The following is a 15,542-nucleotide window of genomic DNA, read 5'->3' as shown; positions in this document are numbered from 1 at the left end:
TATTCTCAGCTCTGCTGCTGAAATACTGTGTGCAAGTTACAGATCCTCTCATGGTTTAGTTTTCTTATGTGTGAAATGCATTTAATACAGAGATCCCATGAATCTTAATGTACAATTATAGTGAGAAAAGTGACTGTAAAAATAACCCCATTTTCGTCCACAGATCTTCTGTTTCTTGAGTCAAATCTGTTTAAATTAGTTACAAATATAATTTTTTTACTGTTTTTTTTAATATATAAACTCCCCTCGACACTGCTTAGCCAGCATAACGATGGGAGAGTGTTCTTGTCTGGCTTGCACATCAACTGAATTTTTAACAAAGTTCTAATTGCAGAATCCTTATCACCAAGGCAGTTGTGTGAGCCAGAAAGAACAAAGCTTGACTTTCAGATCTCAGTAATGTGTGTGCAGTGGCGGTAGACAGCTTTACAATTGTAAACTCAGTAATTGGCTACTGAGTCATTGAGAAACATGTAATCCCTCAATGCCATTTCTAGAGTCACTCTTTTGAGTATAAATGACCGTTTGTAAAATGCTTTGGGATCCTCTGGTGAATGGTTCTATATTATAATTATTATTTGAATAGCAGTAATGCCTGTGAGCCCCAGGCATGGATCAGGCCCCATTGTGCTAGGCGCTGTATGAACACAACAAAAAGATGAACACTGCCCCCAAAAGTTTATAATCTACATATATGACAAGAGCTGGATATGGCAGACAAGGGGAGCACAAGGAAATAATGAGACATTATCACTCAGTATGATAGGCAATTGCCTCAGCATACCAGCCGCTAGGCAATATCAAGATTTTGTTAGCGTCATGGCAGAGGAGAGTTTTAAGGAGAGATTTGGAGGAGGACAACAAGGTAACTTTGCCCCTCCCAAGCATGAGGGGCAGCATGGGAGGAAACACTAAAGTGCTTGTTTGAAAATTTAACAGGTATGAGAGATGCTAGGTAGGATGGGGATATGCTGTGAAGGGCCTTGTAAGTGAAGACAAGTAGCTTATGTTTGAGGTGGTGGAGAAAGGGGAACCAACCGAGGATGCAAAGAGAGGATTGACATGATCAACAAGAGGAGCAAGAAAAATGATCTTTATAGCAGATTTTGAATGGATGCAAGTGGCTCAAGGTTGCATTAGTCAAGGCCAGAGAAGAGAACGTTGCAGTAGCCAAGATGCAAAATGATGAGGGACCTAGATAAGAGTTTTAGCTACATGGATGGATAGGAAAGCCCAAATTTTAGAGATGCTATGCAGAAAGCATCTGTAAGATTTAGACCCAGCCTGGATGTGATGATCTACATAGAGGGCTGGTTCAAAGATGACACCCATGTTACAGGTATAGAGGAGGGCAGCTCACCATATATAGCAGTATTATATTAGTGTAAAAAATATAGCATCTAGAGACCCTATGGTGATGGATTTGATAGAAATGCCATAAGACACGATAGGAGTATTATTACAAATTATCCACATCTTCAGGACTAGCAGCAATATGAGGGAAGTTATCATCATCAGCTCCTGTCACAGGATGTTTCATTGGTGATGAATGACAGGGGATTGAATGTCTTATTACCATGCAGTGGAATACAAATGATGTGTAGAGAAAACACATATTATGTACTATATAGTTTGTGAAGTCTTCATCCCAGAGACTTTGGAAATAACACTTCCACTACGGAACTCTGGGAAACTCATTCTCAAGTTGTAATTTTTTCCCATTAACATTTATTAAAGATTTTGAACTACAAAACATAGAACCAAGAAACAGTGACATGTACTGAAAACATTTCTTTTCCCAGCCCACACCAACAGCCCCATGCTCCCACAGTAACAACTCCTAAATCCAAAATCCTAAATCCTAGAACAGAAGAACAAACAAAACACCAGCAGACAGTTAAACAGTTCATTTATTTCTTCTCAGAGATAAATTACATAGCAAAATACAGAATGAAAACAATGAGACATTTTAAGATCAAATTTCATTCTTAAACAGGTAAATAATATATGCAACCACCAAACGAATGCAGTTGTACAGGATTTTTGTGGAATAAGTGTGACATCTTGTGGCCAGCTCAGGAAAATAACTCAGAGGTCTACATTTCACGTGGGACAGTACATAGATGGTACTTTTCTAAAGCAATAGTCTCAGACTTAATATGTATCATGCTGCATCACCAATCAAGAGCGCATTGTTTTCTTCTACATTATAATGCAAAATGTAGCACCATTGTGGGCATTCTACCATCATAACACACTATCTAGTAGGATATTTCAGGAACCTCTCCAAGCAAACTTTTTGAATCAAATTCTTCCCACAAATACTCACACACAATTCTCATTGACTACAGTGAGAGTCATGTTCATATTTCTGAGGGCAGGACCGAGCCCTTGAAGTTGAACATGTACAAAAATATTTGTGCATGTTGTGTTTTATTAAATGCAAAATTAGTATTAATGCAGCGTGGTGAGATCAAGCACTCTAAAGGCAAATGTTAGGATTCATCCTCAATACAGTAACTCCTCACTTAAAGTCATCCCAGTTAACATTGTTTCGTTATTAGGTTGATGATCTATTAGAGAACATACTCGTTTAAAGTCACGCAAAGTTCCTTTATAAGGTTGTTTGGCTTCCTCTGCCCGCCTGCCCGGTGCTCCTGCCAGGGAGCGGGCAAGGCCCCGACCCTGCTCCCCAGAAGGAGCGCCGGACGGGTGGAACGGGGCAAGCCCCCATGCCCCGACCCTGCTATGCCCCTGCCTCAACCAAGCTTCACAATCATCATTGGTGAGTACAGTATTACACTGTTTGTTTAAAATTATTTAAGACTTCTACTGAATATGTATATAATGTTTTTTATCTGGTGAAAACATTTCCCTGGAACCTAACCTCCCCCCATTTACATTAATTCTTATGGGGAAATGGGATTCACTTAACATCGTTTCACTTAAAGTAGCATTTTTCAGGAACATAACTACAACATTAAGCAAGGAGTTACTGTATTAATTCATCCACCTTACACCCCTTGTATATTTAATCATATTAATTAATAGGAAATATACAATGCTAGAGCTACCGTAGCATTTGAAATAGTTTGCTGACTTGAGTGTTTGATCTGGCAACCTTAATGTTACCATTATGCTAGCATTTCTTTTTTGTAGTAGCTGCCAGTGTAGAGGATAAAAGTCTACTGATGTTATCTAATTTGGATTCTCCCTTCTGTCAACCAAAACCACTCTATCAGAGATCCCTAATAACCTCTTCCTGTCTGTGTCTCAGAACGTATATTCCTTCCTGGTATGCATTTCCTGCCTGACCCAAACCTTGAGGTCATGGAGCCAATGTGAGCCCCAGCATCTGACAGATGAACTCCATCCCCTTCCTAGAGAGCTCAGGTCTATTGTATCTGATATCGCTATGTTCTATCCCCACCAGCACCTCACCACACCCAAACTCTCAAAATGATCGCGGCTACCTCATGGTTCACATTTTTTCTTGCTCTGTTGACATGAGCTGGCTCATTGACCCCACACCAAACTCATTTTGCATGCATCTCTGACCAGACAAATTGAGTGCCTTGCAGGAAGAGCTCCACATCCCTCTGTATCCTAGTCCCTAAATTTAATCTGCAGTCCCCAGGATCATTTCTGCCCTGAGGAATAATCAGGACATCAAGTGGCTGTAGCTTGGCTATCGAGTGCTGAGACCAGCTCATGCTTCATCATCTGTCATACCACTGACGGCAAACGGCTTCAGCCTTGCAGCTTAGTTTCAATCCACTTGCTGACCTGGCCAACGTCCAGCCACAATTGCTTAATCCAACATCAACTAGCAGCATCAATGAGTGATGGGACCAGCTCATGCCCCGTTGGCCATACCATCAAAGGCCAATGGCTTCAGTCTTGCAGTGCAATTATGATGCACCTGCTCTGCTGCCTGGCCAACATTCAGCCCCAAATGCTTAATCAACCCATCATCATCGAGTGCCAAGACCAGCTCTTGTCCCATCTGCCATATTCAAAGTAGTTTGCTCCCACAGCATGCCTATCCTGCTTTACCCACTGCATATGTACAGCTTCAGCCTTGAAGCCCAGCAGTGATCCATCTGCCAACCTGGCTACCTTCTTGCAGGTCCAATGCACTACAGAGTGTTTGCAAATTCAAACATCGACCATGCTTTGGATATCTACTGGGTTCAGAAACGGAGAGGGTTAGTTACACTTAATGTCAGTCCCAGCAACCTTTCCCCTGAGGTGGACACAAGTTCTGAAACAATTTGATTTCTAGTGTCCTATAGCCTGAACCTAGGAAAAGTCAAAGCCCTCTGATGCTGCTGCTGTCACTGCCCCAGTCCTGAAAGAAACCCAGCTAAAGTTAGCTGGGTTGAGACTGCAGCAGGCCAAAGCTTTTTTTATTACTCCAGCAACCTGCTGTCTTGTCAGGAAGACACTATCACGTGCATAGACAGTGGGCCTGGCTCCTGGTTCCATTTGGCTAGGAAAGCTTTGAGTGCCCTTACAGAGCACAGGCATTCATCTGCACATTTCCGTATCACCACTGAGGCCTCATTCCCATTCTGATCTATTTCAGAGAACCTTAAGTGCAGCAACACTGCACAAGTGACACTGTACATTCGGTAATTAAACTGCCCACCTGGACCTGTCCATGGTTGCCTGTGGCATTGTTACCTTGAAAGCACCAAAGAAGGCCACAAGAAATGCTGCCTTGAATGAAATGGCCTCCATCACAGCACTACATATCCTGGGCAGACCATTTAATTACCCTGTAAGAATTTCTGTGGCTATGCGATTCCTGTCACCCCTCCTCTGCCTTTCGTCTCTGGACCAAGAGCTTCCACACTAGGAAATCTCTACATGGGCCAGGGAAACCTGCTAGCTTACACCAGTAGGACAGTTCTACTATTTGACCTGATATAGTGGAGGGAGCTAACCCATAGTGCACCAAGGACATAGCATCTCTCACCACCTGATGCTAAGGGATGGGTCACAGATGCTGGAGTCCTTCCTGAGCTTTAGATTCGGTGAACTCAGTAAGGTACATCCCACAGGCCATCGTTGGGGCAACTGCATTCCTGACTACTCCTGGGACTGTCAGCAGCCAAGGTTCCACATTTGGTTGGGCATCACCTGTGGATCTCTGTTGGCAAACAGGGCAAACTCCTGGAATCTGTTGTCCGCCAGCTGCAAGGTGAATGGTCCCAGCCAAGGTCCTGGGTACAGTCCACTAAAATCTCCCTGTCCTACTCTGATCCTCAATCCAGGCTAGAGAGTGTCCCCCTCCAGCTCCCCTCCTCACAATTGTTGCCTTGCCAGTGGTCCCCATCCACTCCAAAGTCCTGGAGGACTGAGAATCTGTCTCCCACATGGGGCAGTGACTCTGGGTCTATGATTGCTTGACAAAGTGGTGTAAAGGAATCCTTGCCCATCTCTGAGGCCACCGCTCAGTGTCTCCATGAGGGCTGGACTGGGGCTTCCCAGGGAACAAGAGGGGAGACCCCTTCTAAGGCCTCTGGCCACTCCCATGCCCCTCCCCCCCCACAGTGCCAACCCCTGCTGTAGCTGCCCCAGTCCTCCTCCTGTGCCTTATTTCAGCAGTCATGGGCTGTCCTCCTCTGAGTGGGGGTGGAGGGAGCAGGGCCAAGTGCTGTCCCCTGACCTCAACACCCTTCCCCATGACGTAAGGGTGGGAGGGGAGTTAGCATCTTGTCAGGTCGCAGGTGAATGGCTCCTGGAATGGGTGCTTGAAATGCCCCCTGCCACACCATCAGCAGCCTCCCGTGTCCCCCAACCCCTCCCCCATGAGCAGGGTGAGGAAAAGGGCAGCAGCACCATGGACAGTCCTGGTGACAGGACCCAGGGAGCCAGATGTTCCCATGGCAGCAGCAGCCACCCCACACATCCTTGCCCCCGTCTCCCAGCAGCAGGGGGAGGCAGTGGTGCACTGCTGAGTCCCCTGCAGCTTCCTCTGGTTTGAATTTTCTGCAGCTCTGGAAGCAAGCTGCATCAATACCCACCCACCCTGCAGGGCTCCTACTCTTCGAGTGGGCTGTGCCTCTAGGTCGGGGAACCAAGTGTCTGACCTCCATGACAGACTAGAGACCTCTCCACCAGAGTGCACCCCTAGAAGTAGGGAGGGGCAGTCCTAGAAGTGCCTATCTTTCCTCTGGGCACTGCATCGCCTGGCTGTAGAAGCCACCTTGATTCTTCCTTGTCCTGGCATCCTGGAGCTGGGAACCTAAAAGAGTCCATGTGCTGGCTCTGATCCCATGATTCTTGCAACGTTGCCCACATGTATGCTTGCTCCAGGCATGGCCAAACAGCAACAGCTAACCAAAGAGTAAGGGTACATCTATGCTGCAATGAAAAACCCCTGGTACAAAATCTCAGAGCCTGGGTCAACTGAGTTGGGCTAGGCTAAAAACTGCAGTGTAGATGTTTGGGGTTGGGCTGGAGCCTGAACTCTGGGACTCTCCCCCCTTGTGGGGTTTGAGGGCCAGGGCTCCAGCCCAAGCCCAAATATCTACACTGCAATTTTTAGCCCTGCAGCCTGAGCCCCAGGAACCCGAGTAGCTATGCAGCGGGTCTTTTACGGCAGTGTAAATATACACTAAGGCTTTTGAAAAGCCCTAGCTTAGTTTAAGTAGGCAAGGAGAGGCACACAGCAGCCAATCAACTAGCTCCTTCCCCCTTTGCTCAGCCAATAGTGAATCAGAGAACTAAAAGGGAGTTGGAAGGAGCAGGAGCCCCCTACCTGCCGCACATGTTTTGGACTTCTGTCCTACTCTGCTGTCAAAGTCCCTCCTCCCACTCCAGGCAATAAGAAGGTATTTTCAAAAATCCTGTCCTCCTTTGGCTTGTGTCTCTCTGTTCCTTTCTGGTTCTGCTCCTACTTCACCAATTTTTGTTTTGCTGCTGGTAAGGAGTGTGATTGGCACTGTTTCTGTGCTATGGCCTGGCCTGAAGCTAAGTCTTTCATAATGTTAGGCAGAGCATTTATCTGAGGGACACGTCAACTATTTCTATCAAGAGTGAGCCAAGGCATTGCTTTCTGGCTTTGAGCAGCCAGTAGGGAGAGTGCTCCAGACTGCAGGTGGTAGAATGGACTTTTTTCATTGCATTTTCATACGGTATATGATACCTGTATCTGTGGGACTTGATCCAGTTCTGATAGGGTGAGTGGAGTGCAAGTTTTCTCGGATTCTAAGGTGTGATGATATATGGCGTTCTGAGGATGTGGAGAACCTCACATGAATCAGATCCATGCACTGGCAATAAGGCAGGCCTGTGCTGCCTCTCAGTTTGGTTTATAATTAGGAAAAGATGTCTGTCCAGTAACTATGCTAGCACAACAGGTGCAATGAAATATTGCAAGTGGCTCACATCCAGTATTGTGCACCTGAGTCATAGAAATCCCAATATACAGTACTCACACAGATAGCTTCAGACCTCACTAGCCAGATGCCAATATCAAAAGGATCCATGTGAGGGCTGTCACAGTAAGTACCTTTGTTCTGAACCTAGAGAGATTTCATTCCTATGGCAAACTTTGTGTTGAAGGGTTTACATGAAAAAAAAATCCATTTCTCAACAGGTTTAACAAGCCAATTTGCTCAAGGCCTGACTTTTCAAATGCCTGCGGTATTAGTAGGAGGAGGCTGTGAACTAGTGATGTGCTCCAAGGGAAGTATTTAATACAACCTTCATGATCTGGCAGCTGATTATTGGACACTCCAAAGTTCTTCTCAAGACTTAGAAGAGTCTCTTCATTAAATACTGAATGTACTTCAGAGAGGTACTTAACTGTCTGTAATATAAGAATCAAACTCAGGCTACAACCTGTGGAGGCAACAAAACCCCCTGTCTCTGTTAATGTGCTATCTTCACTCTGTTGAAGGGCTACTCTCTCTCTCTATTATGTGGTTTCAATTATTTACATCTTCAGTTCCTTGAATCCTGCCCCTGGATCATTATTTCTCCCTTATGCTGAGAAGCAAGTTCCTTCTCCATGTATTTCTGTTAGATGACAAAGCTTGAACCACCAGACACAAGAATTGTAGTCAGCAATATCATCATCCCAGAGCAAATTGTGTGCCACACAGAATGGCACTTAGCTGGTTGGAGTATTCACCCTCACAGCTCTCTGTGGGATAGGAAGTTTGCTGTTCTGCAGTAGGATGAGTTTGTCAGATTGTGAGTAGAGGGGAGTTTGAGATTAGAATTCTTACTTCATGTACACTCTATAGAGTTCATGGCAATATAGGTCTGTGCAAAAATGTCCTTGGCTATGTCTACACTACTGCAGTAAGTTGACCTATGCTACGCAACTCGTACCTTAGGTCGAGTTACTGCGGGGGGTCAATGGAAGAAACTCTCCTGTCAATTTACCTTACTCTTCTTGTTGGGGGTAGAGTACAGGGGTCGACTGGAGAGTGATCTGCTGTCGATTTGGTCTTCACTAGACCCGCTAAATCGACTGCTGATGGATCCATCTCAGGCTACATCTACACTACAGGGGGGGGTCGATTTAAGATACGCAAATTCAGCTACGCGAATAGCGTAGCTGAATTCGACGTATCGCAGCCGACTTACCCCGCTGTGAGGACGGCGGCAAAATCGACCTCCGCGGCTTCCTGTCGACGGCTCTTACTCCCACCTTCGCTGGTGGAGTAAGAGCGTCGATTCGGGGATCGATTGTCGCGTCCTGACGGGACGCGATAAATCGATCTCCGAAAGGTCGATTTCTACCCGCCGATTCAGGCGGGTAGTGTAGACCAGGCCTCAGAGCGTAGTGTAGACCTGTAGTGTAGACCTGCCCCTTATTTCAGAATATTTTCTGGGTATAGCCATGGGTTGAATTGACCAAATTATATTTCCCTTCATTTAGGTGAATTTTTCCAGTGCCTTTGCCATTGTGGTTGAGAGCGCAGACCAATTCAGAAGTGCAACTGCATTCCAAGAAGCCAGCTGTCCCCTCAAATATCCATACAACTTCCATTCGGAGGCTTACAGATCTCTGGGCAGAATTGGGGCCTAAAAGTTCCTTAGCTCCAGGTTTATATTGTAAATCCTACTAAGCCAATACGGGCTACAGTCATGAAGAACAATCACTGATGTTCTCCAACAATCATTTCCCCCCAGCTTGCTTCTTCCTGTCCAGACCCCAAGTGTTGGTAAGCTAGATCTGGTCAGCATTATCAAGCACATTCTCAAAAACATGAGGGGAGGCATTTTCAAAAGTGCTTAAGTGACTTCAGGGTACCTGACACAGAAAGGAGAAAGTCACTTAAGTGTTTTTGAAAATCCCACCTTTGAACATTCAGAACTAGGAAATGAAGTCTTTTCACCTAGCACATAGTCTAACTGAAATCGGTGTGAACACAAATAAACAACAGTTGGCCCAAATGCTAGTCTACTGAGAACTCAAACCTCAGGAACATTAGAGTTCAGAACTTATTCCATCTCACCTCCCTCTCCGCACATTACTAGAAAGACACTGACAAATAAGAGAGCGCTCAGAGAAAAACAAAAATGATTATGTGGCAGGAAGGACTGATTTAGGAGAGCTTAAAGAGCTAAATATGTGTAGTCATGTTCTCTTCAGTCTTCTATTAGCCTAACAGTTTGCCCATACTTGAAGGTTGTAAACAAGGACAGAATGGAACATAGAATGGTAGACTGCGGAGTGATGGGATGAAATTTAGAGAGTGAATGTTTAAGGAAAACTCGCTGGCTCTGAGATGCGTTAGATTGTGGCACAGTCTCCCAGAAGGAACAGGTGAAAGCTGAATTGCTTGGGACTCAAAGATAGATTGGACAAAACACTAGAAAATGGCTTGTAGGGAACAATCTTGCATTACTCGGGAAAGGGCTGCAATGATAACTTCAAAAGAACAATTTAACCCTTTGTCCAAAAGCTAAAACCCTTCCAGATCCTAGCTCCTCTCTTTTAGCGCATTGGTCTGCCATTGCAAGGCCATTAGTAAGAGAAACAGGATAGTCTAGTGTTTGGAGAACGGGGGTGGGCCCTCCTGTGTTCTGTTCCTGGTTCTGTCAGAGACTTGCTGTGTGACCATTGAGCAAGTCATACCTTTATGCATTAGTTTATCCATATGTAAAATGGGGATTAGAACACTTACCTCAGTCACAGGAGTGTTGTGAGGGTTCAGTCAGTGGTTTGAAGGTGCTTAGAGATCCTGTGATGAAAAAAATTGACATTGTACAGCATTTATTATTAGGAACAGTGGGTTATACAAGAGCGCATTGCTTAACCACCACTCTGCTCAGGTTCCTTTGAGTGATAAATACAAGGCACCCGGGTTTATTTAATATTGAGAGTGAAGCAGCATTTCCAAATGGAAGGCTATCTCCTGCCAAGGAATTTTAATCAGAGCTCCCTTTTGTCCTTGGAAATTAACAAGGAGAAAGAACAAAATATTAAGGGGAGAAAGGATGCCCCAGCAGTTAGGGACAAGCCTGAGCCTGCTCTGCCAGAGAATTCCTGTGTGATGTTGGGCAGGTCACTTAGGGTATTGTCTACATTGCAATAAAAGACCCACGGCACAGATGCGGCTGGCCCAGGTCGCTGACTCAGGGCTCGCAGGGTTCAGGCTACGGGGCTATAAAACTGCAGTGTAGACATTTGGGCTCAGACTGCGGCCCAGGATCTGAGACCCCATGAATGGGTTGGGTCTCAGAGCCCAGGCTACAGCCAAGCCCAAATATTTACACTGATATTTTTAGCCCCACAGCCCAGCCCAAGTCAGGTGATCCAGGCTCAGACTCGGTGCTGTGGGTTTTTTTAATTGCAGTGCAGGCATGCCCTTAGTCTCTCAGGCCGAAAGACCTTTGAAAATCAGGACCCCAGTGCTTCAGTTCCTCATTTATAAAATAGAGACAATAGTTCTTCCCTACCTCAGGGGTGCTGTGAGGATAAATACAATAAAGATTCAGAGGCACTCAGATGGGGGCCATATGAGTACCATAGTATTAGATGCTATGGTCTGTTGGCACGCAGATGTCATAGCAGTTAGTGCAATATAAAACAGGTAGAGACTAGGCTAAGAGCTGCAGCAGGCAGAGAGTTAGAGCCTTTGGCTATGTTTAAACTAAATTATTTTTCCTACAATTTCCGACTGTTCCTAATACTAGAGCATTTAAAATAATATATCTTCTAACCTTGCTCCAAGCAGGCCTAAAATGATATCTAAAGTGCTGGCAGATGCCACCATCTGATCTATACAGACACTCTGACCACCAGCGCAGCTACACCCTTGTTAACAACAGTGGGAAATTATAGAATGATGACTTGGCCTTTGAGGGCTGGTGGTGGAAGGTCATTGTTCAGCAGAAAACAAACCACCGACCGTGAAAGGGTGAAACAGTGAAGCGTGAGTTTGGGAGGAAAAGGTGACTGCAAATATGCAGCAAGAGGAAGGACTATTTCTTTTAAAAAGCAGGATGTCAAGGAGTGACAGTAAATGCCCTAGAAGAGGAAAGGTCTTTGAAGGGCCAACCTGATAGATTAAAAGAAAGAAAAGTAAAAAATTTGGATTGAAAAGAACATTATCATGCCTGTAAGCAGCTGACTGGGAGTGACAAGTATGCAGGTCTTTTGACGTGTATGGGGAATAGTCTGAGCAGGCTCACTCTATTACATCCAGTAATGTATTCAGCTAGAAGATGAAGCTCCAATATATATTAAAGCAGGATATATGAATCAAAAGAAAAACAAATATTAAAGTGCAGTTCTCTGAAGTTATGATGTAAAAATGGTACTTTCATACTCATCAGATCTGCTCCAAGTGTGTATTCACAGACAACTCTGCTTCCTTTAAGTCACAGAAATACAGCACACACTATGGGAGAGTGAGATGGAGTCGTGTTATTGATTAAGTTACTTACTAATGTCTTACCAGTTAACCTGGGCACACACCCACTGAATACACTGAGATTGTGTGTGTGTTTTTAAGGGCATCTATGAATAGCAACAGACCTACACAGTTGTCAGAGTATTATTTGGCCTGCAGAACGTTTATCCATGGGATTTTGAAAGAAAGACAGATGCCAGCCTGAAACACTGAGTTTGCAAGTCTTGAAGTTAGAAAGAAGATTGTGTGTGTTCATTTTTCAAGTAGTAATCTGGACACTGGTGAGAAACAAACAATAACTATATAGAACCGTAAGGGGGCCTTTAAAAGAAAGGGTCACTTTTCAGATAGAAGGACCCTTTGACAGATATTTTGAAAGTGGCAAAGCTGCTCAAGGAAAGAGACTCAGTGAATAGGATTTAGAATAGAAACTAAAAGGGGAATGTAAAGTGGCGGCTGATGACTGAACAAGAGAGACAATGGCAAGAGATGGACGTTACCTCATTAATACTGGAATGAAAAGCACCAGCAGGTCCTAGGATATAAACTGAACATTCCAACTCTGATTTTTTTTTTTTTTCCAAATGAGATCCTCATAGTAAGCTGTGGCTGAGCATGTGCTAGAGACCTGTGCCGCCTTTCTCTGCACAGCACAGCATTAAATGGCCTCTACTCTACAGTCGCAGAGACTCTCTGTCCTCTGTGCTACTAGGTGCAGTATAATGGCTTTTGTCCCCACAGAGTCTCTTCACAGTTGAGGCGATTAAGCGGATGCTAAGAGATTGAGTGCTTCCCTTGATTTGTATGGGTTATTTTTTCTCTTCCAGGTTTCAACTCTCTTGTAGGTGGAGTAATGGGATTTTCCATCCTTCTAAGTGCAGAAGTTTTTAAGCACAATGCTTCTGTCTGGTACCTGGATGGCAGTATAGGAATTTTAATGGGACTCACAATACTTGCCTATGGAGTCAAGTGAGTTAAACTTCTTATTTTTGTAATTTGCTCTGTCAGCATGCATTAGCAAGCACATGCATGTGATTCATTCATGATCTACAGTGCTAAATGTCTTGCCAAGACATTGAACAAGAGCACAATCCTCACTTAGAATGTGTGTATCTTCATCTGGAATGCGTGTGCACACCTGCACGTTTCTGGCCGCTAGCTACTGCACTGGGAGCTTGCAGCATGGCAGCTCATATCACATTACCACAGATCCTCTTAGTTATTGAAGGCAACAGTGTCTGAGAGAGAAGAGAAGAATGCTGTTCATTAATTGTTCGAGAACCTGCTCTTCTCAAGTGGATGGGAGCAGGAGAGGCGCTAATTTCTAGGTGGGCCACGGTATACTTTCTATAGAACTCTATGGGAGAACAGAAAGTTTCTAGTCACTGAAAGGTGACCTTGTGGTGGGAAAAAAAAATCTTTGTACCATCCTCCTGAACATCTAGTCCCGTGGGCATGTTTAGGGTTTATTTGTTCTCAGAATATTCTTTTTTTTTTTAATTAAAGTAAAAATGGTTATTTCTTTCAGAACAAAACAATATTCCATTAATCCTACAATGAAAACAGAATAGTTATATAACAAAATGGAGCTCATTCATATAACAAATACATTTCACTCAACACATCTCTTCTGTTAAGAGGTATTTGCTATCCAGTACAACACCTTTAACAAAAGGATTGTTGGTGTTTCAAATATAATAAGCGTCAGCTGACAGAGGCTTATATATCTTTGGTGTAATAAATCTCTGGAATTTAGTACAGTAGCTGTCAGCACAGTGTGCAGTGTGGTGGCAGTGGGATTTAAAAAACAAAAGCTAGTTTATGTTACAGAGAAGCCAAAAACATTATAATTTTAGGGTCACCATAACCTAGCCCCTTGTGTTTACATCTTCTAAAATACAGAGAAGCGCACCTGGTATTGCTTTGCTTTAGCTAAAATCTATTTTTGTGTGTACTTATTTGTTTTTTTGTTTTAAACAACAAAATTTTGGCTTTGGGATATTTACCTTTGAAGGATAGACGCATAATTCTGGGGGCAGAATTCCTCTAAAATATTTTTATGGCATGTTTCTAAGCCCTCTTTTTCCTGTGTGAAATAGAGGGAGAGGTGAGCTGCTCCATAGCGAAGGCTGAGTTTAATTTATACACTGGATGTTGGCCTCCCTCTCGAACACTACAAAATACACCGTATATTGGCTTGGAAACTGATAGGTCAGCCTAGACCCAAAGAATTTTTCTACTAGATTTGAAGTGAATGGGATAAGGGATTCTTGAATGGTGACGCTAAAATTGGAGGTGAAATCCTGGCCTCAATGAAATCAATGGGAGTTTTGCCATTGACTTCTTTGGGGCTAGGATTTCACTGCAAGTGTTCAGGGTGATGTGTGTCTTTAGGTCCCCCCCCCCCCTCATAGGAAAATAATAAAAATGATAGAAGCTATTTTATTGGACTCCCCTTGCAGAGAACTAGTGCCCAGACCTGTGATTTTTAGCTTACAATCCACTTTGGAAAGTTAGTAACATTTTAATTAGCAATGCCACTCCTATAAATGAAGGAATTTGCTCTTGTAAAATCATTGGCATCTACATTCTACAGCAGAGGCAGGATGTTCTGGCCAAATGCAGAGGAGAGACGGGGACATTACAGTAGAAAAATGAAAACATGACAGACAGAACCCAGAATCTTTCAAGTATATCCCTTGACTCCCACACTACTGCTTCGGATGGCGAGGATCTGCCATGGCCAGTCAGCCCTCCAAGCAGATTCCATCTGTACAGCTTGCCAGCACTGCTTTGCCAGGTCCCAGTCATTCTCACTTCTGGGGGGAAGTGCTAACAAGTCCCATGTCTTTCTGGGGCATTCAAGCCACTGAGGGATAAGCCTTGCACTAAGGGTGCAGTCTCTGCCATTCTCTTCCACCATAACATTTTTTTCCCCAAAGCAGTCTTGGTGTCAGCAGGGGGATATATCATCTCCCAGGCTGGCAGAGCCAACCCTGATTCAGCCAGAATTCCTCCAGGGGACTCACACTGCAGCACTATCCTGCTCCTCACCCCCTCCATCCCCACACTGGGTTGTGGCTTTAAGCCATAACCTAGCCCCTTGTGTTTACATCTTCTAAAATACAGAGAAGCCCACCAGGTATTTCGAATGCTTCTGAGGGAGAACCCACCTCCCCACCCCTTGTGCCTCCCCACAGCTTCTTAAAGGTTGGGCAGGGCTGGTTCTGGGCCTGGTTTCACTCTGATCGGCAGTGAAGAGATAAACCTTCCTTCATGAGAGTGCCTAACACAACTCCCCTAACTGTGTGCTTTCCCCTTACAGCTCGACCTAAACTCACTTGTGCTTTTATTTCCAGGTTGCTTATTGATATGGTCCCACGTGTAAGGCAAACGCGTCATTACGAAATGTTTGAATGAAGACAGATGCCCTCTCCTCTGTATGGACTGTGAAACTGCAGCATCATACATTTTGGCAAGTGGTGCCACTGATATTTCACTGATTATGCAGTTTCTTTCCCATGGTGTATTTTCTTTTAAAGTTTATTTTAATGGGAAATCTCTCTGTATAACAGGCAAATATGTGCACTGCTTACAATACAGCAAAACAGCAGCATTTTCCTTTCAAGTAAGCTATTGAATCCTGTAAGTGACAGT

General features: G+C 44.3%; 1 protein-coding gene across 1 annotated transcript in view; it reads left to right on the top strand.

The window, feature by feature from the left end:
* TMEM163 (transmembrane protein 163) overlaps window positions 1-15,305 on the top strand; it is a 161,025-nt gene extending 145,720 nt beyond the window's left edge. Inside the window, exons 7-8 of the mRNA XM_065413845.1 lie at window positions 12,713-12,854; window positions 15,245-15,305. Coding sequence (XP_065269917.1) covers window positions 12,713-12,854; window positions 15,245-15,305 — 203 coding nt within the window. The remainder of the gene's footprint in view (window positions 1-12,712; window positions 12,855-15,244) is intronic.
* The last annotated feature ends 237 nt before the right edge of the window (window positions 15,306-15,542 follow it).

Source organism: Emys orbicularis, chromosome 11 (genome assembly GCF_028017835.1).
Source record: "Emys orbicularis isolate rEmyOrb1 chromosome 11, rEmyOrb1.hap1, whole genome shotgun sequence".
NCBI lineage: Eukaryota > Metazoa > Chordata > Testudines > Emydidae > Emys > Emys orbicularis.
The sequence above is the reverse complement of the archived record's forward strand: the minus strand, read 5'-3'. Positions and strand labels throughout refer to the sequence as shown.